Source organism: Macrotis lagotis, chromosome 3 (assembly GCF_037893015.1).
Source record: "Macrotis lagotis isolate mMagLag1 chromosome 3, bilby.v1.9.chrom.fasta, whole genome shotgun sequence".
NCBI lineage: Eukaryota > Metazoa > Chordata > Mammalia > Peramelemorphia > Peramelidae > Macrotis > Macrotis lagotis.
This window is the reverse complement of record NC_133660.1, coordinates 244,820,350-244,844,480: the sequence shown is the minus strand read 5'-3', so window position 1 is coordinate 244,844,480 and position 24,131 is coordinate 244,820,350. Positions and strand designations below refer to the sequence as shown.

The 24,131-nt window shown below is 35.1% G+C and overlaps 1 protein-coding gene across 9 annotated transcripts in view; it reads right to left on the bottom strand.

The window, feature by feature from the left end:
- Positions 1–24,131, bottom strand: part of NAV2 (neuron navigator 2) — a 436,581-nt gene that overhangs the window by 30,779 nt on the left and 381,671 nt on the right. For all 9 annotated transcript variants that reach the window (XM_074230361.1, XM_074230362.1, XM_074230365.1 and 6 more), the window contains 6 exons: positions 23,761–23,784; positions 23,575–23,649; positions 15,877–15,960; positions 15,340–15,451; positions 12,209–12,354; positions 9,209–9,381 (listed from right to left, as the gene is read on the bottom strand). In XM_074230361.1, the coding sequence (XP_074086462.1) occupies positions 9,209–9,381; positions 12,209–12,354; positions 15,340–15,451; positions 15,877–15,960; positions 23,575–23,649; positions 23,761–23,784 (614 nt within the window). The remainder of the gene's footprint in view (positions 1–9,208; positions 9,382–12,208; positions 12,355–15,339; positions 15,452–15,876; positions 15,961–23,574; positions 23,650–23,760; positions 23,785–24,131) is intronic.

Below are 24,131 nucleotides of genomic sequence, written 5' to 3'. Positions count from 1 at the left end.
GATGCTATCTATGGTCTGTGGAGTAGGACTCAAAAACATAATCTATAAACTTTTGAGAAGTTTAGGCAGGAAAAATTTTCACTTAGGCTTTCCATAAGTGGAGAGTAGTTCTGCTAGTGATGTAAATAAGAATATTGAGGTTCTGTTATCTCTTCTCCTTCTTTTAGTGTAGTAGGACTTTTTGCTTCCTGCTTACCTCAAAGATAAAATATAGCCTCTTCTATTTGACTTATGGAGCTCTTTCACTGTGGGGGGTCCTCTACCTCTCCAATCTTGATTATACTTTGATTCCCTTTCCTGCAAGCCACAGTATAGTCAAAGAGACCATCTTGCAACTCTTCACACATCATTTCATTTCTTATCTCAAGAATACCCTTCTGTCTCATCTCTGCCTTTTAGAATTCCTTGTTTCCCTTTTTATTACAGCTCATGCTCTTGTAAGAGTGTTGTCACACACCCCAAACTGTTCTTCCAACCCTAACTAATATAATTAACAAGATGCTCTACTCCATGATATTTTCTAGGGGGAAAGGGAAAGGAAAAATGAAGAGATAAGTTTTTATGATTAGTGTTGCCAAGTACACTGATAAATTCACACACACACACACACACACATATATACATATATAAAGATTATAATATGTATATATATTTACATATATTTCATCTGTTCTTCAAAACAACCCTGGAAAAACATTTTACAGTTAAAGAAACTGAGGCAAACAAGTTGGTTGACTTGTCCTGGGTCACACTCTAGGCCCAAAAGTATATCCACTTGGGAACTAATTGCCTCTGCCTTTTTCAGGTGAGAATGATTAATCAATCAATCAAGCAAGCAAGCAACCAAATCAAAGTATAAACTAGGAATGACCAGGTCTTTAATCAATTTGGGAGGAATGTAGCACTTTAGTCATTTGGAAATAATCAGATTGTGATATACAGAAAATGTTTTGGAATTGGTTGGAAGAATTAGGCACACCTTCGGACCTGTGTCTAAGAAGGCATCTGAAGAGAAAGATAGTCAAGTTTTAAGAAAAGCTGGAGAAGGCAGATCCTTTATGTCTATGCCAGAAGGCAGTAAGGAAGCAGGGGAGAGAGTGAACCTAGAGAGGTTCTTATTCTCCAAGAGTTTTTTTTTGAATTTTGAAAAAACTTAGAAAAAAAAAAGCTTCCATGGGGGCTGGTGAAGCTATGGTCCAAACACCAAATGACACATTAAGAAAAGTCAACTTCAGGAAATGTGACATTTGCAGGGCAGAGAAAGTCTAATTATGGACTCTTCTAGGGTACCAAATCTCAGATCCTAGCAAAAATTTATATTTCTGGAAAACTACATAAGGACTTCATGAAGGTAGAAAAGGACTGTCATCTAACAAAATGCTATGAAGCTATCCCCTCTGAGCTTAAGTCCACTTTCCCCTGGATTCTGTATATATGCATGGCAGAAGGTTTCTGAGACTTTTGGGGAAATGTTTTTGTTCCACATTTGTAACTACCTCTTTCTAAAAGCTAATTAAATTTGGTTTTCTATCAATGGGGAGTACACTGAATCAGGAGCTACGAATGATATTAGAAAACATTTGGCCCCTTAGAACTTTTCACCCTTAGACTCGGACGGGAGCAAGTTGTCATCCATACTCTGTGGGTCTGGTCTGCCAGTGATCATGAAAGTCTACCATCAAGAACAGAATTATGTGCTCATCAACTGGGGAATGACCGAAGAAATTGTGGTATATGATTGTAATAGGATATTACAGATTAGAAATATATAAGAAATGATGAGCAGGTTGATTTCAGAAAAACCTGGAAAGACTTATACAAATTGATGCAGAGTAGAACAAGAAAACATTGTACTTTGTAACAACAATATGAATAACTTAGCTATTATTAGCAATACAATGATACAAGATAATTTCAAAGGGCTCACGATGAAAAATGCTATCCACATACAGGGAAAGAATTGATGGAAGTTTGAATGCAGAAGAAAACATTAGTTTTCACTTAATTTTTTTTCTTTTTGGTATGTGTCTTAAAACATGACTAATATGGAAATGTTTTGCATCATTGCACAAGTATAACCTATATCAAACTGTTTACTGTCTTAGGGATGGACCTCAAAATTTTAAAAAAAATGTTAAAATTGTTTTTATGTATAATTGAGGAAAAAATAAAATATTACATAAAGGTGAAAAAATAAAGATAATTGAATAGGTAAAAAAATAAGAACAGCATCATGACAAAATTGGGGTTTTAGAACTTAAGTCACTTTTTTTTCTCTCACAGAGTCTTGTACCCTGGACCATAAAGACTTAATTACTATCAGACATACTTGACTTGGGAAGTTTGTAGGTGATTATCTTAAGAACAGTCTTATTTGTGGGATAAATAGTTTTTGGCTATAATTGGAATCTCTGGCATTTAAGAGAGAGTAGAGACTATATATTACTTCTACTGAACCCTTTGTACAGTCCCTAGTATTCTGTTTCTCAAAATTATTTTGTATTCGTTTTGTATATATTTTCTACATACTTATTTATCTAGACTGACTCTCTTGACAGAATATATATACACTGACTTCTTCCATAATCCTTCAAGTCAAGGACTGTTTAGTGTTTGTCTTTGTATCACACTAAGTAAGAGAATAGATCACATTCTTAAAAAAAGTTTGTTGATCAATTGTTCATCTGTTCATCCATAAAAAGATATGCCTACAGATAGACCCTGGCATGTGAGCAAAGTGTTGAATCATAAAAAGTGGTGATGAATTCATTTGCTAGAAAATAGTTCTATAAGTTTAAATAACTGCAGGAGTGGAGGGGGAGCTAGGAAAGTTTGTTGCTTCTTGGAGTGAAGACAGAAGAAACGAGATCAGCAAAGTTACAAAGCTGAAGTTGATTATCTCTGAAAGAGAAATTAAGCATGTGGCTGCTACAAAAATGATCCAGCAAGTTGGCTTTCAATGTACTGTATACTGGGTTTGTGGCCAAGAAAAACCTGACCTGTACAACTGGTGAAGGGTAGTGGATTTTTTAATTGCCAAAGGCAAACCATTTATAAAATTGTTAAGAGATAGGAGAAGAAAAAATTAACTATAAAACAGCCACATTCCAGCTATGTACCCTTGACTCTCTTTTCTGTTTTCTTGAATGCAAACTATTCTTTCCAACATAAAACTTGAAAGAAAGCACAACAGGGGCAGTCAGGTGGTACAGTGGTTATAGCACTGGCCCTGGAGTTGGGAGGACCTGAGTTCAAATCCAGTCTTAGGGGCAGCTAGGTGGCGCAGTGGATAAAAGCACCAGCCCTGGAGTCAGGAGTACCTGGGTTCAAATCCGGTCTCAGACACCTAGCTGTGTGGCCTTGGACAAGCCACTTAACCCTGTTTGCCTTGCAAAAAAACCAAAAAAAAAATCCAGTCTTAGACACTTAATTGCCTGTGTGAGTTTGGGTAAGTCACTTAGTCCCATTGCCTTAAATAAATAAAATAAAAAAAAGAAAGACAGCACAACAGTATTTCATTTATAAAAGCACTCAGTATTTAAGGCAAGTCTTATATGTTCTCAGAAACTCTGTTTATTGAAGTCTATCGAAGAACTATCTATTCTGATATAATGTGGAGACCTCATTGGATGCAAAATGAACATCTTAGTACCAATTACATTACTATGAGCAAACTGGATCCTGTCCTCAGGCTGGGTCTCTTCCTTTCTAAAATAATAATACAACCTAATGTACAACCTAAATTTTTGAAGAAATAACTCTGTAAGTCTTAAAGTATGAGCTTATGGCAAAATGATGATTCATAGGAACCTTGATCTATGAAGTTAGAAGAGACCTCAGATATTTATTTGGTGAGTTCCCTCATTTTGCAGATAAAGGAAGTGAGATTCAGGAAGGTTGACTAAGGTCACCCAGGTATCATTAGAGATAAAATTTGAACACAAGTCTTTCTGGCTTCAGAGAGTACTCTTCCAAAGGATGAGGGTACATCAAAGCCAAAACTAAGAAATAATAAGAACTTATCTAACATTTATTGAACTGAATAAAAATAAAATCAAATCATAATGACTAAGTTGGATATTTGTCTCCATCACAAAGCCGTGTACATCTTCCCATCAAAGCTTAGGTACTTTAAGGCTCAACTATAATCAAGTTAATTTGGTTTGGGACATTTCCAGATGAATATTTTCCCTTTTTTGAGATAATCAGTTTCCTGATTCATTTGGTATCATTTGGCATTTGAAGCTCTTCAAAACCATGGCCCCTTTCTACTTTTCCTGTTTACTTCCCTCCTGCTTACATACTCTGATGCCAGTCACCTTAATGTTCCTCTAATCTTCCCTCTCACAATATGCCTTTTTACTGGCTGTCCCCATGCCAGGAATGCTCTCCTTCCTCCCTCTGTCTACTGAATTCCCCCGCTTTCTTCAAAATGTATCTCCAAGGCCATCTTCTACATGGGTCTTTCCTGGTGCCCATAGCTGTTAATTCTTCCCCCTTTTAGTTTACCTTTGATGTTCTCTTTATATCTTTTGTATCTCATTATTTGCATGTTGTTCCCCACCATTAGAAAGTTAAAGGCAGGAAACCCTACCCACACACTCTTCTTTTGGGGGTGCTTGGTACTCTATACAATGCAATACAAGTAGTAAGCAATTAATAAATTCTCATTGATTGGCCGATGGAATCTGCAATCCAATCCAAGGTTTCTTAATATTTTCTTTGACACAGATTCCTTTGGCAATCTGGAAAAACCAATGAACTCCTTCTCAGGGGTCCATAATTTATGAGATAAAACACACAGAATTAAAAAGGAGCATATGGAGGGCAACTAAAGGGTGCAGTGAATAGAATGCTGGGACTGAAGTCATCTTCTTGAGTTTAAATCCAGGCTCAGACACTTACTAGTTGTGTGGTCCTGGGGAAATCATGAAAACCTATTTGTCTCACTTTCCTCATATATAAAATGAACTGGAGAAGGAAATGGCAAACCACTTCAACATCTTTGCCAAGAAAACCCCAAAGGAAATCACAAAGAATCAGATAGGACTGAAAACAACAAACAACAACACATTGCATTGGAAATAGTTATCAAAATATTAAAAACAAAAGTTAATAGATTCTGGCTTAAGAATCCTGTTGTAGTCTGTGATAGGTCATTAAAACTTCAATTTATTGCAAAGGAAGCTTGTTTTAGTCTCTATTCTAATTGAATTGGTTTGTCATCACATTTACAACCAACAAGGCATTTAATTGCTTTCTAATTCAATTTAATTTTTTTAATCCTTATTCAATACACAATTCCAATCAACATCACCAGGGAATATTTACTACTCAATGTTTAACAAGTAGAAGGTGCTATACTGACAACTTTTGGTTGAACAATGGTCAACCTATGTCTCCCCTACCTGCTTTTAGATGCTCAGCAACGAACTGAAATCAAGTTACATCAACAGACATTTATTAAGCACCTCCTATTTGCCAGACATTGTGTTAAGCTCAAGAGGAAGAGAGAATAAGTTAAATCATCTTCACCAGGGTATACACTAGCCCTACAAAGGGCTAATTCACTAATTTAGAGGAGAATAAGGTCTTCTAATGTTTGCCATCAATCTTAGCCATATTTTAACTAAGAAGGACTTCTTAAACCATCCAGTTTCTTTTCCTAACTGGTGTTATACTTTGAAGCTTTAGCTGATGACTGCCTCTTAAGGGTGGGGACTCATTTTTACCTTACCACAGTTGGTATCCCTTCCTTGCCAAGAAGGTGGGTGTTTCCTGTCACAACCCTGATTTTCTTTCTTTAGTTTCATCCCTGAACTCCCTTGAATTTCTTTATTTTTCACATTCTTACTAACCTTTCAATGTTAGAAATGAGCATTTGCTACGCACCCAGCCTTTGGAAAATTAGACCAAAGACAAACATCTCCAAGATTCTATGGACAGTGTGGAATGTAAGAAAAGGGCTTTGCCAACCTCGCCCAATCCCAATGGGGAAAGTGGTTTTTGAAAAAGAATTCTTTCTTCCAGTCTCTAGTTGCTCTGTGGATGTATCATAATCCCAACTAGACAGTATGCTGCTTTGGGGTGGAGGAGTCCTGTTATCTAATTCTTTTCCTTTAAGTCTCTCATTATAGGAGCCTCAAAACAATACTAACTAAATAATTATCTGTTAAATGAATGTGTGAATAGTGATAACTTGCCAATTCTTTTTTAGGGGCAGATTTATAAACTTCAGTGTGTTTACTGGAAGCATCTGAATACTTTCAATGTATTATAATCCCACATTTTCTAGACAGTCAGATCAACTAATCAACAGATATTTATTCCCTCTCTTCCTCCGGAGCTTACACAATGTCTGCACACAGTAGGAACTTAATATGTATGTATACATATATAATATATATATATATATATTTATATATCTGTAGATGCAAATTGACTTCAGATGTTTGCTAAGCGCATCCAAGCATTGGACTTTTTACCAGATGTCATATTAAATATGAGGGTAAAAAAGACAGCCTTCTGTTTTCAAGGGAATCAATATATCTGTATTTCAAATAATAACTAATAACATGAAGCATTATATAGTGATAAGATCAAAAGTGTATACTCAAAGATTAAAGATTGTCTAAATAAATTGTGGTACTTTAATGTACCACATTCAAGTGGGTCTTTGGGATATAAGAAATGAGAAGCATGGAAAGACTTCTATGAAACAGATGCACATTGAAGGAAAGAATAACCAGGAAAATAATTTATACAATGACTTCAAAAATGAAAAGTGAAAAACAACAAAACCCCAAAATCCTGAATAGTGAATTACAGTGACAAGCTTAGCTCCAGAGAAAAAATATGAGAAATCTGTCTCTCTATTTCTTTATGAAGACTGGGAGAGTTATGGGTGTGGAATATTGTACATAGTGTCATACATTTTGGATATATTGACTAAATTTCTATCCTTGTTTTAATTCTTGATGATAAGTTCTTTCTGCCAGAGGAGAAAAGGCATGTATTGGGAAATGAAGGCTATTTAAAAATAAAAAGATACTAACACATTTTTAAAAAGTCATTAAGATAACAGATTTTAGAACTGGAAGAGACATCAAAGATTATTTAGTCCAATTTCCTTTTTTTAGATGAAGAAACTGAGGCACAGAAAAAGGGAGTGACTTTGTGATTGTCACAGGCTCAAAACTGGTAGTCAGGATTCAAAACCAGATTCTCTGACACCAAATCTAGCCTTCCTTCCACTACTTCATTTTATTACTCACTCTCTGAGGAGAAATATAGGATGTCAAACTTCCAAAGCAAAATTTCCTGTGTAGGCTAAATTGCCTTGTCTCAACCCTCCACTTTGCTTGAGTTTTTGTTTTTTAATTTGTTTTTGCAAGGCAATGGGGTTAAGTGACTTGCCCAAGATGACACAGCTAGGTTATTATTAAGTGTCTGAGGTCACATTTGAATTCAGGTCCTCCTGACTCCTAGGCAGATACTTTATCCACTGCACCACCTAACTGCCATGCACAGGCCTTAACTTTAAAGCATTAATTTAATATAAGCAGCCATCATTAATATCTACAAAAAAAGGAAAAAGTAAAGAAAAAAGTGCTATAAAATGTCCCTGTAGACCACTCTTCTTCCAAACTTCCCTATTTCTTTGAAAATATCATCATTTTTTCAGTCATTCAGGTTCATAACCAGAGTCATCTCCCATTCTTCTCTCTCCTTTATTCCTATATCTTATTTCTTTAAGGTTTTGTTAAATCTACTTTTACCTTTACAACTTTTTTTTCATTCTTACTACTACCACCTTGGTTCAGGTTCTCATCAACTTTCACCTGGATTGTTAGGTTGTTATTTCTGCTTTCAATCTCTTTCCTTTTCCATCCAATATATACACAGCTGCCAAAATAATGTCTGTATGACACAGGTCTGATGATATCATTCTTCTGCTCAAACATCTTTATTGGCTCCCTACTGCCTTCAGGATAAATTTCAATGCTTTTCCAACCTATTATTTATAACCCATTGAAATCTGGCTTCAGTCTACTTTTCTAGGCATATGTCATATTATTCCCTTTCACGCAGTTTGCATTCGAACCTAAGGGGTCAGCAGCTGTTCTCTCAATTTGTCATTCTCTTTGCTGTTTCCCCCTGGTTCTTCAATGCACTCCTTTCCCATGTCTCTCAAAATCCTGAGATACCTTAAGTCTTAGTCTAGGTGCCAACACCCTTTGGAATACCTTTCCTTTCCTATGCTCTCATTTCTCAAATATTGTTCTATTAATTTATCTTTGAATGGTATTACTCAATAGAATATAAGCAATCTATGTATAAGGATTATTTTTCATCATTGGCTTCCTATCCCCAGTACCTGGGATAATGCCTTTCATATTGGAGGTACTGAATGAATTCTTATTGAATTGGAAATGGATTTATGGGCTTTCAAAATTTGTTAGCCTAACTGTAATGGCTGCTTAAAATGCCACTTTTTCAATGCCTTGTCAAGTCACTACTCTTCTGATGGGTGATGTCAAGAAAAAAAAGAGCAATTCACGTGTCCTCTAAGAATGAGTAATTCAACTGAACAAGACTTCTAGGCTACAAGAGTAAGCAATATTTAATAACAGAGCACTGATCTTAACATTACATTTAAATCGTACTTTATGCTTTTAATTTTTGTGGCTTAAAAAAATTTATTGTTGCCTTTATTTTTTTTTACAAGTCAATTTTTGTGACCCCTCCCTATTCTTGCTTGTCCCTTGTAACAAAAATTTTTAAAAAGCCTAGCTAAGTACAATAAATACTAAGTGCTTTGTGTTTTTCAAAACTATCATACTTTTTTCTAAAATAAGCCAATGATACCTCAGGGATCATCTAGGGAAGTTATTATTATTATTATCCCCCTAATTGATGAGGAAATTGAGACACAGAAAGGTTCCATGCCTTACCCAACATCATTCAGCAAGGCAGTAAGAGAGCTGGGATGTGAACTCAGGTCTCCTGACTTTTAGCTTAGTGTCACTAATCCTGATGTGCTAGGGCAAAAACACTTTTGACAAAGGGGTATTCCTTGGAATAGTTGGAAAGATTTGGTGGTAAAACATAATAATAGCAGTCTTGCAATTGTTTATGACTATATCATTGTTTCAAAGAAAGATAATTTCTTTGTTTTAAAGGTTTTGAAATTATAGGCTGAACTTACAGAGAGTTTGAATGAGAATTCCTCAGCAGTGGTGTTGAACCCGCTGAGCCATTGTGTGGCAGCTTTGGTGAGGAAGGTAAAGAAGAATCTGTCATCTCCTCGATGTCTGAATGGGAGGAAGCTGACTTAGGAGACTTCTTTTTCCCGAAAGCTTGCTTGAAGGAACTGCGTAACTGAAAACATAGAATAGTCAGCATGGAAGGAATCCTAAGACATGCCCAACCATACTTTGCCAGGGCAGAAAGACAGACATGCAAACTTTTGAAGGCAAGTGGTGGTCCACTCTTTCCAAGGAGAAAGGTCACCGAAGACTTTTCCCTTTTGATTGGGCAGTAAGGGAGAGGCAGGAATCAGAAATCATTGAAAGGTCGGAACCTGGGGAGAGCATTCCATGCCTACTCTTTTGCTTGAATCTACAGGTAGAAACAGCAAGATGGGATGTGGCTCAGCAGATGTAGATGGATGTTTGGATAATGAGGTTACAATAGCAACAAAGCGATATGCTTAGACACGGTGATGGATGCCAATGAGGTTAGTCATATGGATGGATGGGTTAGCTTGGTATTTGATGTTTTAAAGTTTGTCTTGCTTACCTCATTGACCTGCCAGAGGAAGCGCAAGCAAAAATTGGGAAGGGGAAGGAAAAAAGACAATTTTTAACAGATAAAGCCAGTGAATGGGGAAAGCTTTGGACTTTTCAGACACAGAATGACCAATAACCACCACAAAGAGCAGATAAGTCTAACTCATATGAACAGAATACGAGTATTTGGGAATACCAGAAGCTCTCTCCATTATAGAAGAGAAGGAATAGAGCTTTTGGCCTCCATGTAGTCCAAATTCTTTTAAAATCTTGCTGACTCACTAGAAAGTTTCTCACATCTATTGAAAAGAACAGAATTTTGTTACTCTTTTACCTCCCTTCCATCTTTTTGCTCTTCATCACTATTATGTCTACTCAAAAACACTAAATCACTTCTACTCTAGCTTAAAGAATATTATCATCTTTAAATTATTGTACTTTTTTGGAGTCTCTATCACTTTCTAAAATAAACTACTTTCACAAAGAATTTAATCCAAGTTTTAAAACAGAAAAATTACTTTCAGACTTTCATCACTCATGCTCAGACACCCAAAGTTTAAGGTTCCACAGAGTTAATATATTTCTTTGTACTATCTAATTTGTGGTTATTACATGATTGGCTGGAACCTTTTAAAGAGTTTTAAAGATAGCAAACAGTAAAATTCAAACTCACCCACCTGAAAGCCTGTTATCCTCTCTAAAATAAAAGTTTTTTGGGGGAAGGAGGTTGAAATTGTTGGACAAAAATGTTTTTGGTTACATTTAAATTGATAATATTTATACTCTACTAGTCTCTCAATATGATGCTTAACTAAAAATTGGTTTTAAGCAATTTAAATAGACCCTAGACTCAGCTATTGAAGGAGGGATATATATGTGTGTGTGTATGTTTGTATACACACATATGTATATATATATATATACACACATGTAGAAAAATTAAAATATATATAGCACACATACCTACACACAGATATATATATATATATGTATATATATATATATACAAATTTTTGTCCTTAGAAAAGTCATTTCTTTTTTCACTTGATAAGTAATCAAAGCATTTTGGCACAGTAAAACTTGACAAAATTGACTGAATAACTAATTGTGTTATGCTTAACTTACAAAATAGCTGCCTAAAAACTATTTGCTATTTCAAATTATTTAATAATTAGGATAAGGGAACTGTGTTTTTAGTGCTTGCAAACTAGCAAAAGTGTATCATTACTAAAATGTCAACCCTCTTTTCCATTTAATTAGACCTTGCCACCCATCCAGGATAATGTAAAATGGGTGAGAAGTGGATGGAATGAATGACGATTTCACAACATTAAACAGATCATGATGATAATATGACAATGTTACCCTTATACCTGGGAGATGGAGACAGTTTCAGAAGAACACAAGACACCCATTATTCTGGGAAGAAAAGAGATCTAAACCACTCAAAATTCTACCAGATTTAACTGTGCTCTTTCATTGAATACCAAGAGTGGAACCAAAGGAGTAAGAGATAAACTGAGATATCCCCCCCCCCCCCCAGGAAAAGAGGAAAGAAGTGCATGTAACACATGATCCTTTGGAGGGTCATCATTATTGATTGCATTGCTGTAATGGAAAGAAAATTCAAGTACATCTTTTGAAGATATAAAAACATGACCAATACCACAGTGGGAGATGATTTAATTAAACTTGTCATTTCATAATTAGGATCCTTCACACCCTCTTTAAACCACTCACTGACTGAGAACAAGAGAATATTTAGTATTTTTCTATTAAGAAGGGATATTAGGGGCATTTAAGAGAAAGGTTGATTTCTCTCCAATTTTGCTCCAATAAAGTATATTTTAAAAAAAAACTATTCACTAATACCCCAAGAAAGAGGGACCTGAACCAAAGAAAACGTTAGCTCTGGAATCCAGAACCTCCCACATGATACAACACAGGACATTTATGAAATGGAAGGTATGAATTTCACAATCTAATGGAACAGAAAAATTCTAAGGTAATGGTTATGTACAAAGTTTTATGATCATACTGAGTCCACCATTGACCTGACGAAACTACTTTGTAGCTAAAGATTTGTTAGCTAGTTATTTTTCTGTGTTATATTACTAAAAGACTAGTTAAAAGAACCTGTCTCGGGTTTTTCCCAATTGCATGCCTTTTTGTCACTCATTTAGTCCTGAAGAGTGTATTCATGGAATTGTAATTTCAGAGCTGGAAAGAACTTTAAAGATCATATAGTCCAATAGCTTCAGTTTGAAGGTGAGGAAACTGAGGCACAGACAAGGTAAGTGAATTGCTCAAGGTCATGCCAAGAATAATCAGCAGAGCCAGGGCTCACATCCAGGTCTTTCATTTTATATATGTTGCTCTTTGGGGGTTTCTTAGCAATATTGCTAAATTGTATTTACCCAGTTCTTCCTCTTCTTTTTCTTTGAATCACTCTCTATGTTGCTTCCCACACTAGAGTGACTAGTAGCACTGTTGATACTGGAGACACTATCTGAAGAGTGCTGTCTTCGGATACGAAGGTCAGTAGATTGGGAAGTACCATTTCCTGTATACAAAAGAAGAAACTGTTGAATTAATGAATTGTTGTAAGACATACATATTCTTGTATTACTGTTGCTTAATGTAAAAGAATTGACTCTCTTTTTTAGTTAGCACTTGTTAGTAATTGAACATAGAATCTCAGAAAAAAAGTATACTTTGCTTAGTAAAATGAGATGTAATGTTGTTAACCCCTTCTCTTAAATTTAACCCAGAGAAGTTGGAATTTTCTCTTTTGAAAGGTGAGGAACAAAAAGAATGTCTTCCCTCAATCAATTTTTTTCAAATTAGAGGGACAAATTAAGCTATAAATTAACTATGAAAATAGTTGAGCAATGTCTTATTCCTTGGGGTTAAAATTTTTTTTTTTAGATTTATTTTTGCAAGGCAACGGGGTTAAGTGGCTTGCCCAAGGCCACACAGCTAGGTAATTATTAAGTGTCTGAGGCTGGATTTGAGCTCAGTTACTCCTGACTCCAGGGCTGGTGCTCTGTCTACTGCACCATCTAGCCACCCCAGGGGTTAAAACTTTTAAAATGAGAACATTGTCTATAAGCATAAGTTAAAATTATGGGATCATAGAGATCTGAAATCAAACAGAGATTGCTACTTAGTACATGTAGTTATTCCTAGGTAGATAATAGGAGGCTATAAGGGAAACAATATAGCATCAAAACTACAAGAATAATGATGATACTGATAGTAGTCATAGTAGTAGCAGCAGCAGAAGTACCGAAAACAAAAATAACTGATGTTTAGATGGTACTTTAATGTTTTAGAAATGGTTGATCCTTTCAAAAATTCAATGAGGTAGGGACTACAGAACATTGCTTCATATATGGACTAAAGCCAGAGGGGATCTCGGAGGTTATGTAGTCCAACCTATTCATATGAGGAAACAGGTCCAGGAAGATTAAAAAACCTGCCCAAGATCTCAAAGGTAGCAAGTGATAAAGGCAGGATCTTAAACCAGGTCTTCTGACTCAAAATACAGCATTCACTTTTGCCACTGAGGAAATGGTCAAAAATATATTAAATTAATCATTTCATAAATTTGCCAAATACTCTGAATAAGTGATTTTAATACTTTTCTTCAATCTCTTTCCATAATTTTGTCTTATTCAGGATGTTCTCTATCATCTATGTGGAAGTAAACAGTGTTTAGGGGGTTGAACAAGATATATATCAAATACCCTTATTTCATTTGATAAGATGCTATATAATACCCCAAGACATTAACCAAATGAGAATACATCTCAGTCAAAGACTTTAAACTAAGTAGGAAAAGTTCTTAGAAGCAACTGGATACACTTAAATGATGATGTGCAGGAATTGTGTTTGAATTGGTTGAGAGATTTGGTCATGTCCTGTTGGGTCTTCTCTAAAATAGCAGAGCAGTTCAGAACCCGGAGATGTGATCTAGCTGACGAGTTAGTAGCCAAGCTCCTGAGAGTCACTTGGGGAAGGCTTGGGAGGGATGAGAAGCATCTTGTCCAGTCTCACCACTGACTCAAATCACTCGATTCTAAACCGGTTTTATAGAAGTCTTATAGAAGATCCTGAAGGAGCAAGTCTCTTCATCAATCCAGACAAATGCACTGGATTGCCCCCCAAGTTCACCCAATGGCTTTCAAGGATATTTCTGCCCTTAGTCTGATGTCTGAGTGATTTGGCTGAGATGTTCTAACTGGATTAAGGTATCAGACCATGGCATCATGGCATCATGGAGTAGGATAAGTAATTGATGAACAGATCCAATGACTCCCACTTTTACAATCATACAATTCTGGGGAAAAAGATTATATTTAAAGCCAGTCAGAGTCCCCAAATTTAGATCTGGCCCTGAGGGCACTTACCCTGTGAATTCTTATTCAAATTCTCTTAACCTCTCTGGACCCCAGTTTCTTCATCTATAAATTAAGGCAGTCAAACAAGATGGCCTCTGAGGTCCTAGTCAGTTCTATTTCAATCAATTCATAATTCTATTAACTGAGTATTTTAAACTGTCTGAAAGTACCTTCTGAGTCTTTTGTTGTCTTTGGTGTCTTGTGACACCATTTGAGATTTTCTAGACCAGCATACTGGAGTGGTTTGCTATTCCCTTCTCTACTTCATTTTACATGTGAAGAAACTGAGGTAAAGGAGGTAAAGTGACTTGCCCAGGGTTACACAGCTAGTAAATGTCTGAGACCAGAGTTGAACTCAGGAACTCAGGAAGGTGAGTCTTCCTGATTCTAAGCCCAGTGCTTTGGACATTGTGCCACTTGACTTTTGAGTCTAAGCAGAGTAAAAGCTATCATACTTTCAAAAGTAGAATCCATTTTCTAGAATTTTCTAGAATTTCCTAAAAGTGATCAAAAATTTTCTTGCAATTTTTATAGTGATGCCTATGGAAGAAAAGGCATTGAAAAAGACAAATCTTTTTCAATTTTTTTCTTGGTTTCTTTTTTAAAGGATGTTGCCTTTAAATACTTTAAAAAAGTCTTTTAAATGAACATTTAATAAATAAATATCTTTTAAAAGAACAAAGAAATTATAAAAGAAATTCTCCCCTGCCTCTCACCCAAAAAACTGATGTAAAGATGCAATGGGATAAATAGCATTTATTTGGAAATGAGATCTTAGGTATAGACAGAAGAAACATCTCTTACTCTATTTCACGTCAGCATGAAAATATGAATGCTTTAACTGTTCTGGTAGAATTATAGACTGGGAAATTAGCATGAAGAAACTTGATAAACTTTGCCAATATAAACATGTGTTTTTTCCATCTTTGATGTGCAAAACAGCAGTGGAAAGAGCAAATTTGAATAACTTTTTTCCAGTTAGATTTTTTTTTCAACCTGACAGTATTTTTCATGAATCTTTGATCCAACCAGAAGTTTGATCACATGCAGACTTTGGTAATCTCTAGGAGGGAAATTGCATCAGATGTTATCAAGTGATGGTATCCTCTGGGGATTGTGCTTAAAATTAGTTTCTGTTTCTTTACCTTTGCAGTTGAGCTCAGGTGTGTTAATAACTCCATTAATGGCAGCCTGAGCAGCAGCATTTTGTTTCTTTAGGAGCTCAATTGTTTTTCTTAACTCATTCAGTTCAGAATCCTGAAGAACAAAGGAAAACATTTATAAATCTAAATTCTTACTGCACAGAAAGGAACAGTTATTCAATTTTGGGGAAAGTGCCTAGAAAGGGAAGGATAGCCTAGTGGCAGACTGGGGGAAATTCCATGGATTGGTGATTTTCTAAGGCTGACCAAACACCCAGGCAAAAGAAAGAACAATTATGTAGTTCATGTCTTTAGGCCATTACCACTAAGTATTTGGATAGAATGACCATTACCATCAAGTCAGATTTACTCTCCACTAAGCAAGCATTAGAGTGACATTAAGATCTGTTTTATTATATTTCAGGGAGTGAACTAAATTCAATTGTTAAGATGATGATAGGATCTAATAGAAACAATCTGAGGACTTTTCTTCTTAATATCTTACAAGGACAATCAACTAACAATCTTCCTTATACTTGCCTTCTGTTCAGCCGTCATGGTCAAACTTTGAAGTCTGATTGTCATATTCCCAAGGCTTTGCTCAAAGGCTGCTACAAGGTGAGCCTAGAAAGGCCAAGGACACAAAAAAAATTAACTTCTCTCCAAGGGAAGGAAGATATGTGAGGTGAAATACACGCACAGGTGGCGCACACGCACACACACACACACACACACACACACACACACACACTACTGTACATGATTTCTTCTAAAACTGGTTGAACAAATAAGTGGTCAAGAGAAAACAGATGTGATGCTCAAGTGAAGGAGAGAAGTACTGTTGGACTTATTAAATTGGTAAAACAGTAATTTTTTTTCTCAACCAAAACCCATGCTAAGGGCCTAACTTTCAGACATAAAGGAGGATAATGGATGGACATATCAAGGTTTCACATTGGGGTCATGTTGATGTGATAATTAATCGGGTAGTGGAGGAAGATCCGAGGAACAGTATAGAGTGATTTCTTAGTCATACTGAGGCAGTGAAAATTCAATTAATCACGATATGGACATAAGGGACAGGAATAGGAGTAAAGAGAAATTTGAAAGTGAAAATCTCTAAGAGAAGATGAGCGACTCCACTGGACAACACACATAGTAGAGAAGACAGGAACTAGGAAAAAGCCTTGATAGATTTCTATATCGAAGGAAGATAGTCATTAGATAAATGAAGCACCATGGATGAATTGGAAAAGTAAGATTCTAACATGATATAATGGTCAAAGTTGAGTAGTTCTATAAAAAAAAGATAAACGATCATGTTAAACAAAGAGAGACTTGAAGAGGATAGAATACAAACCTTGCAATAGAGCTGCATGAAGATGGATGGCTTACTTGGAGAGGGCAGTTTTGTTTAAATGACAAGGATGGAAACAAAACCTAAAAGATTCAAGGGAAGCTAGAGGATTTTGTTATTTTGGTTTACAGAGCAGAAATATTTGAGAACCAGCTGCCTCATGGAGAGTTGTTTAGCATTTTAAATATAGAGCTCCCATTTCAAAGGACCACTAACTACAATAAATGGGATGCAAAGAGACCTGCTCATTTCTTTATGAATAGATGCTCTGAGTATCTTAAAATACCTCTAAATTTTAAAACAAGGAGATGCATTTAAATTTATCTTGGAGGATTTATACTAGAAGCTGGTGAGAAAAGGATTATACAATTCTGTGAAAGAACAGAAATGAGGGCAATGTCACTTCTAAAATAATTTTCACACTTGTCTTTCAGAATAAGGAAAGTAAAAGTTTTCAGTGACAGATACTATATCTTTTAACTATATCACCTCTCCCACTGAGTCCCTCATCCAATACTTCACTGTAGTAAGGAGGTCATTCTGATTTGTCATTCTCCAAGAATATGCTAACATAGAACAGTCCAACAGAATTTACCAAGATGGACAGATTTCAAGTATGAACCAGCAATATATCTGTCATCCAAAGATCAGCCTGGCTAATAAGAGGCTTATTATCAGAAGTTTGGTCACCAGGTAACAAATTCTGGAGGTTAGTCACTATATAATGTATGGTAGTAACCTGGTAGAGAAAGTGACCATACCTGATGAAATAATGGATTCTTAAAGTACAGTTACTATTTCTTCACATGATATCCCTTTCCCCATCCCTGAATTCATCTGTGGTTCCAGATTTTTAACTTTTTAAGAAAAAAAATCTGACATTAAGACTATGCCACTAAGAAATGAGCTGCTTTTCTAAGCTCAAAAAGAACCTATATTAACAATGGAAAAGTAGTTCATAAAGAGGGTTTTATTTTGCTGCTAAATGATAGGAACATTTTTCTTTGTGTCACAAGAAAGATTAGGAAAATATGTGATGGTGAAGTCATTTCAGTTTTGTTCATCTAACATCCAATAGACTTCTCACCAAGTACCATATTCTCACGTTCCAAATGAAAACAAACATGAATAGTATAAAAACATAGGGATAACATGTCTTTGAGTTGTGAGTCCTATAAAAATAAACACAGATCTGTCTGTGAGAAAAATGGCAGACAATTAAATAAGTTACCACTGCCTAGTGTATGGCACGGTTAAATATTTACTGTAAAATAATACAATATTAAATGTGAGGAACAAATTTTTAGAATAAAGGTGAAGGTTCTCACTTCAACTGCTATGGAAAGTGGAAGAGTAATCTCAGAGAGACAGAGTATTACAATTGGATTCAATAAGGCCCATGTCGTTGAATGGGCTATAAATTTGTTCAGCCAAGCTACCTGGCAAGCAAAGGATATTATCTTTTGATGGCTGTTGAGTGTCCAACTATTTTACTGAATATAGTTCTTTATGGTCTCATGTCAACCAGTAGACTCAACATCTCTAACTGGCACCCATGAGGATGAGTTAATGCTTATGTGGTAGTGTTATAGAATTGGCAGGGTGGGGAAGGAGAAAAAGAGAGAGAAGAATGTCTATGAAGCATAAGACAACTGACTGGTTCTTGGAGAGGAAAATAAAAGAAGTTAGCAGATTTGGTTTTATCATGTGCCCAAAGGCAATTTGAAACTCAACTCAAGACACTTAGTCATCTTGCTCTTATGGCAAGCATAAGCAAAAAGATCATCATGAATATAAGAATACTTTATGAGCTCAAATCTGTTGCAAAGGATTAGAAGGTGGAAAGATTCAATGAAGAACTTGTTAAGATCCTTCCACTTATGTCAACATATATCTTAATTATAAATATTAACTATCACCATCATCTTTACCATTTATAAAGCATTTTAACAAAAATACTTTACATGTATCTTTTCATTTTGTACTCAGAACAATCCTGGTAGGTAGGTGTTATTATTTATCCCCATTTACAGGTGAGAAAACTGAAGCAAAAAAATTAAATGACTTAAGATCACTCTGGGTAGGATCGAATTCAGATCTTCCTCATTTTAGGTTTTGCGATCTATCCATTAAACTATATAACCACCTTGATTTCAATGTGAAGGTGGCCAAAGGAGAGGACAGTAAAAAATATTTTGGAAATTTAATATTAATTTATGATTAAGAAGTTAAAAAGCCTTCTAGTACAAAATGATTACTATGGAAGTGTTTTACAAAACTGTACATATTTGACCTCCATGTGTTTGTTTACTATCCCCGGGAGTAGGGAGAAGAGGGAGAAAGAGAGGGATAGAAGTTGGAACTCAAACTTTAAATAAAACATTAAAAAATAACTATGGACAGCAAGATAGCTCAGTGGAGAAAGCCATGTTCCAACCCTTCATTAGATTCTTGCCAGTGGCAGTACCATGAACAAATCACAATGTCTCTCAGTTGCAATTTCCTCTTTTCTACAATAGGATGATAATACAGGTTTGTTGGGAAGACAACATTAAATAACACATGTAAAGTTGATATATAAATGTTTGCTATTATTATTATTATTATTTTATTATTATTTAACAGCTGCCTAGAGAGGATCAAGTGATTTACCCACAACTACTATGTCTCATCATATAGGAATTGGACCTCTTCACCCTAGGTCCTATGATCAGCTCTCTATCCACTGGTCTTGTACTTTCAGACTAAGAATAAGGACCCTAAAATAGCACCTTATCCCTTAAAGATCCTTTCTATTTGAACTTCATGAAAAAGATAAGGCAAAATAAGCTATCCCTCTATATGTTCTAAAGCAAATAATAAACATTTCATCTTTGAACAGTGAAAGACTAGATATAACTTTTTCAGCTAGATGTAACTTTTTAAAAAAATTAAAGCTTAATAAATGTTTATTGAGTGTCTGCCTCATATAATGTAAAACAACAGAAACACAAGAAATATATAACATGATAACAATGTTATCATGGAAATGGAAATAATATGAAATAGCAGGTGAATTTAGATTAATGTTTTTTAAAGTTTTTTTCTTATTTTTTTCTTTCTTTCAAATTCTTTCCCTTCCTCCCCTCAAGAAAAATACAGTTTAAGAAAATATCCTTCAATCTGTATGCAGACGCCATCAGTTTTGCCTTTGGGATGGATAGTATTCTTTTTTTTAAGTTTTTTTTTCCTTTTGTTTTTCTTTGCAAGGCAATGGGGTTAAATGACTTGCCCAAGGTTACACAACCAGGTAAAGTATTAAGTTCCTAAGGGTGATTTGAACTCAGATTCTCCTGACTCCAGGGTTGGTGCTCTGTCTTCTGCATCACCTAGCTGTCCCTGGATAAAATTCTTTAAGTCCTTCAGAGTTCTCTTGGGTCACAGAATTGCTGAGAAAAGGTAGATCATTCACAGCTCATCATCCTAAAACATTGCTGTTACTTTGTATATAGTACATTTCCCATTGCATCTGCTCTTGTAAGTTTTTTACTGAGAGCATCTTGTTCATCATTTTTTTTTGCTTTTTTTTTTGTTTTTTTTACAAGGCAAATGGGGTTAAGTGACTTGCCCAAGGTTATACAGCTAGGTAATTATTAAGTGTCTGAGGTCACATTTGAACTCAGGTCCTCCTGAATCCAGGGCTGGTGCTCTATCCACTGTGCCACCAAGTCATCCCATGTACATCATTTCTTATAACAGAATAGTATTTCTTCTTCATTACATATCACAGTTTGTTCAACAATTCCCTGATAGGCATCCACTCAATCTCCAGTTCCTTGCCACCAGAAAAGAGCTGCTATAAATATCCTTATACATACAGATTCTTTTTCTTCCTGTTTTTCATTTCTTCAGGTAATGAACAGCATTGCTAGATCAATGGGTAGGTATGATTTTATAGCCCCCTGGGCATAGTTCCAAATTGCTCTATAGAATGTTGAATCCTTTCACAACTCCTCCAACAATGCATAATGTCTCATTTTTTCCTACATCCCCTCCAAATGTCATTTTCTCTTTCTTAGACATAATATATTTTTTTTAAAAAAGAAGTTAAAGAGATCAAAGCTCTTTAGTCTACTTGGGAGTTTTACACCTATGTACCATGGACACTCTTCTAAGGAGAAAGTTGAAAGGTTAAACATTGTTTTGATGCTTATATCACAAAAACAAAATTGACTGAATAACTTGTTAGACAGGAATTAAGGATCAGCTGATGTGGGAACCATTTCAGAAATAGCTGTCTCTAATCAGACCATCAGCTAGTTGGAACAAAGATCAAAATCAATTCCAAAGTAGAAGGAGAAAGATGAAAAAACATTGCATTCAATTATAATAGCTCCAATATGTCTTATTTAAACAGACTGCTGACTCTAAAATATGGGAAATGGATAAAAGTAAAGACACTGACTCTGATTATATTGTTTCCCTTGGAGAAATGGACAACATTTGCCAAATGAATAGACCAAGAGAGCCAGAAAAATCTTAAACCAGGACATGCTTGATCTCTTTGCCAACAAGAGATATGGGAGCCAAGGCAACACTAATTTAAAGTGAAGGATCATTTGTAAATTATTATGGAAGAGGATGGCACTAGGACTGTGAGTTAAACTTCCTCACAAAAGAGCAAAAAGCAGCAGAGGAAGAAAATGACCCTGTACAATGCTTGTCAGGAATATAGTTAAGTCAAATCTCTACCAGACTATTTACAGTTAAAATTGAAAAGACTATTAAAAGATGAAAAATAAAAGAAAACAGATATTGCAGTGACCTGGTCTCAACACTGATGACAATTAAACCATCACATTAGTCCATCACCACTTCAGGATCCAATACAAAGAAGTAAAAATGGCACTTAAGCAAATTAAACTGAGAAGAATGGTTGAACCTGTCCAGAAACACACATAAGGAATATGTGCCATAGGTGACATGATTTTCAAGGCATTTAGGTATTATTGGATTTGTAAATCCAGTTATTGTGGACGATTTGAAGCTATGCCCCCAAACTACTAATTTGTACATACTCTTTTACTCAATGATACTACTACTACTACGACTACTACTACTACTACTACTACTACTACTACTACTACTACTACGACTAAGTCAATACCCCAAAGGGATCAAAGCAAAAGTAAAAGCATCCATATGTACAAGATATTTGTGAGACTTTATTGTAGCCAAAAATTGGAAATTAAGAAAGTGATCATCATTTGGGGAATGACAAAACATATTATGATATATGAATGAAATGGAACATAACTATTCCATCAGAAATGACAAAAGGGATGCTTTCAGAGAATTTGGGAAAATATATGAATGGATATAAAGTGAAGTAAGCAAAACTAGGAGAACAATTTATAAAGTACCACTATTACAAAGACAAACAATTTTGAAAGGATTTAGAACATTGCTCATTACAATAACTAGTCAAGGAGAAATGATGAAGCATGCTTCCTACATTCGAAAAAAGAGGGGTAATGGACTTGTGTGTAGAACAAGTTATATGGTTTTTTTTGGTAAGGACAATGCAGGAATTTATTTTGCTTGACTATTCTTGTTAAAAGGTATTTGGTTTTTTTTGTTCATTGCAATGTAGAGATGAAAGGGAGAGAAATTAGATTTTAGTTAACTGAAAAATTAAATTAAAAATAAAGAACTATGGAATATATTTAAATATTAAAAAGGGGAATATATTAGCCTGATTATCTCCATTCTAATATGGTACCAAAAGGAAATTACTTTAACATATTTTGTCTTTAACTGTCTGTGTTTGCATTGATTCCTCTATTTCAAACCTCTGTAAAATTTAACAGTTGTATGACTATAGGTAAATTACTTTACCTCTGTCAGTCTCAGCTTCCTCAACTCTAATAATAATAGCACCTATTCAAAGGGTTGTTGTGAATATCTAGTGATATATGTATATTTAAAGTGCTTTCCTAACCTTCAAGTGTCATATAAGTGCTAGCTATTACTATAATTGTTACTGTTATAGACTTTTTGGTTAATAGAATGGCATATATATATATATATATATATATATATATATATACATATATATATGTATATAAAAGATTTCTATAGTTTAATTTTGGAATCAAAAAATCTGGGCTCAAATCCTGATTCTGCTAACCACTCTCAAGGGTAAATCACTTCATTATCTCTGTGCTTCAGTTTCCTCATCTATAAAATTGGAATAATATCTCTATTTACTACATCAAAGTTACTTGTGGTAGAATGTGAGATTCAAATGAGATATTAGGTATAAATCACTTTGCAAAAAATGCCAGCTATTATTTTATCCAATCAAATATCTTCTTCATCCCAAAAGTAAGTGAGAAAGGTCATCAACACTTTGGGGTAGGGACGAGGGCAAGAGAAGCAGGAATGACCCCTGGGGCAAAAGTATAGGAGGACATGGAAATATTACATAGGATAAACAATCATGGATTAGCACCACTGGAAAAAACATACAGATCAATGGAAAAGAGTATGGCTCTATCTAAATATTTAATCATTTTGATTATCAACAAAGGACAACTTTGAAAATTTTTTTAAAAAATCAATCTTGAGGAGTGGCTAGGTGTCACAGTGGATAGAGCACTGACCCTGGAATCAGGAGGACCTGAGTTCAAATTCAGTCTCAGACACTTAATAATTACCTAGCTTTGTGACCTTGGGCAAGTCACTTAACCCCATTGCCTTGCCAAAAAAAAATCCCTCCCACCAAAATAAAAGTCAATTTTGAGTTTAGACTTTGGGTTGCTAAGTTTTAATCAAAATCTCAATCTTTACTAGTCAGAATAATGAGCAACATTTTCAAGTATCCACATCTTAGTACTTACATTAGCAGTCAGTTGAGTAGTCAAGGCTGAAACCTTCTCCTGAGATGCATCCAACTCCCTCCGAAGCTTTCGAATCTAAACATTGCATTTTAGAGGATTACTTATTTGGAGACCATATTATCAGATCCAGGAGGATATTAAATATTAAGATTAAAAGGAATATAAAATCAAGGAACTATTCCTTACCTCTGACTGGCATTTTTCCTCTGGCTGTAAAAAAAAGAAAAAAAATTTAGTGTAGGTATGTTTGGTTTAGGAGTGGGTCAAAATTAATCCCACAGGGCTAACTCAAATTCTAAATATTTCTACCTGCAAGTCAATGTCATTGTGGCCATCAAAAATCATATCTCAAGAGGTTTTCAATAAGGTTACCCTGTATTACTTTCCTAAAATCACTGGTTAGTGTAGAGCCAGGGATAGAACCCAGATTTCCTTATCCTTGGGATCCTATGCTGATCTAGTGATCATTCCAGATTGTTTCATTAATACTTCTCATGTTCTAATAGAAAAACTAAGACATTAGATAAAGTGGTCAGGTATCTATGTATGATCTCTTC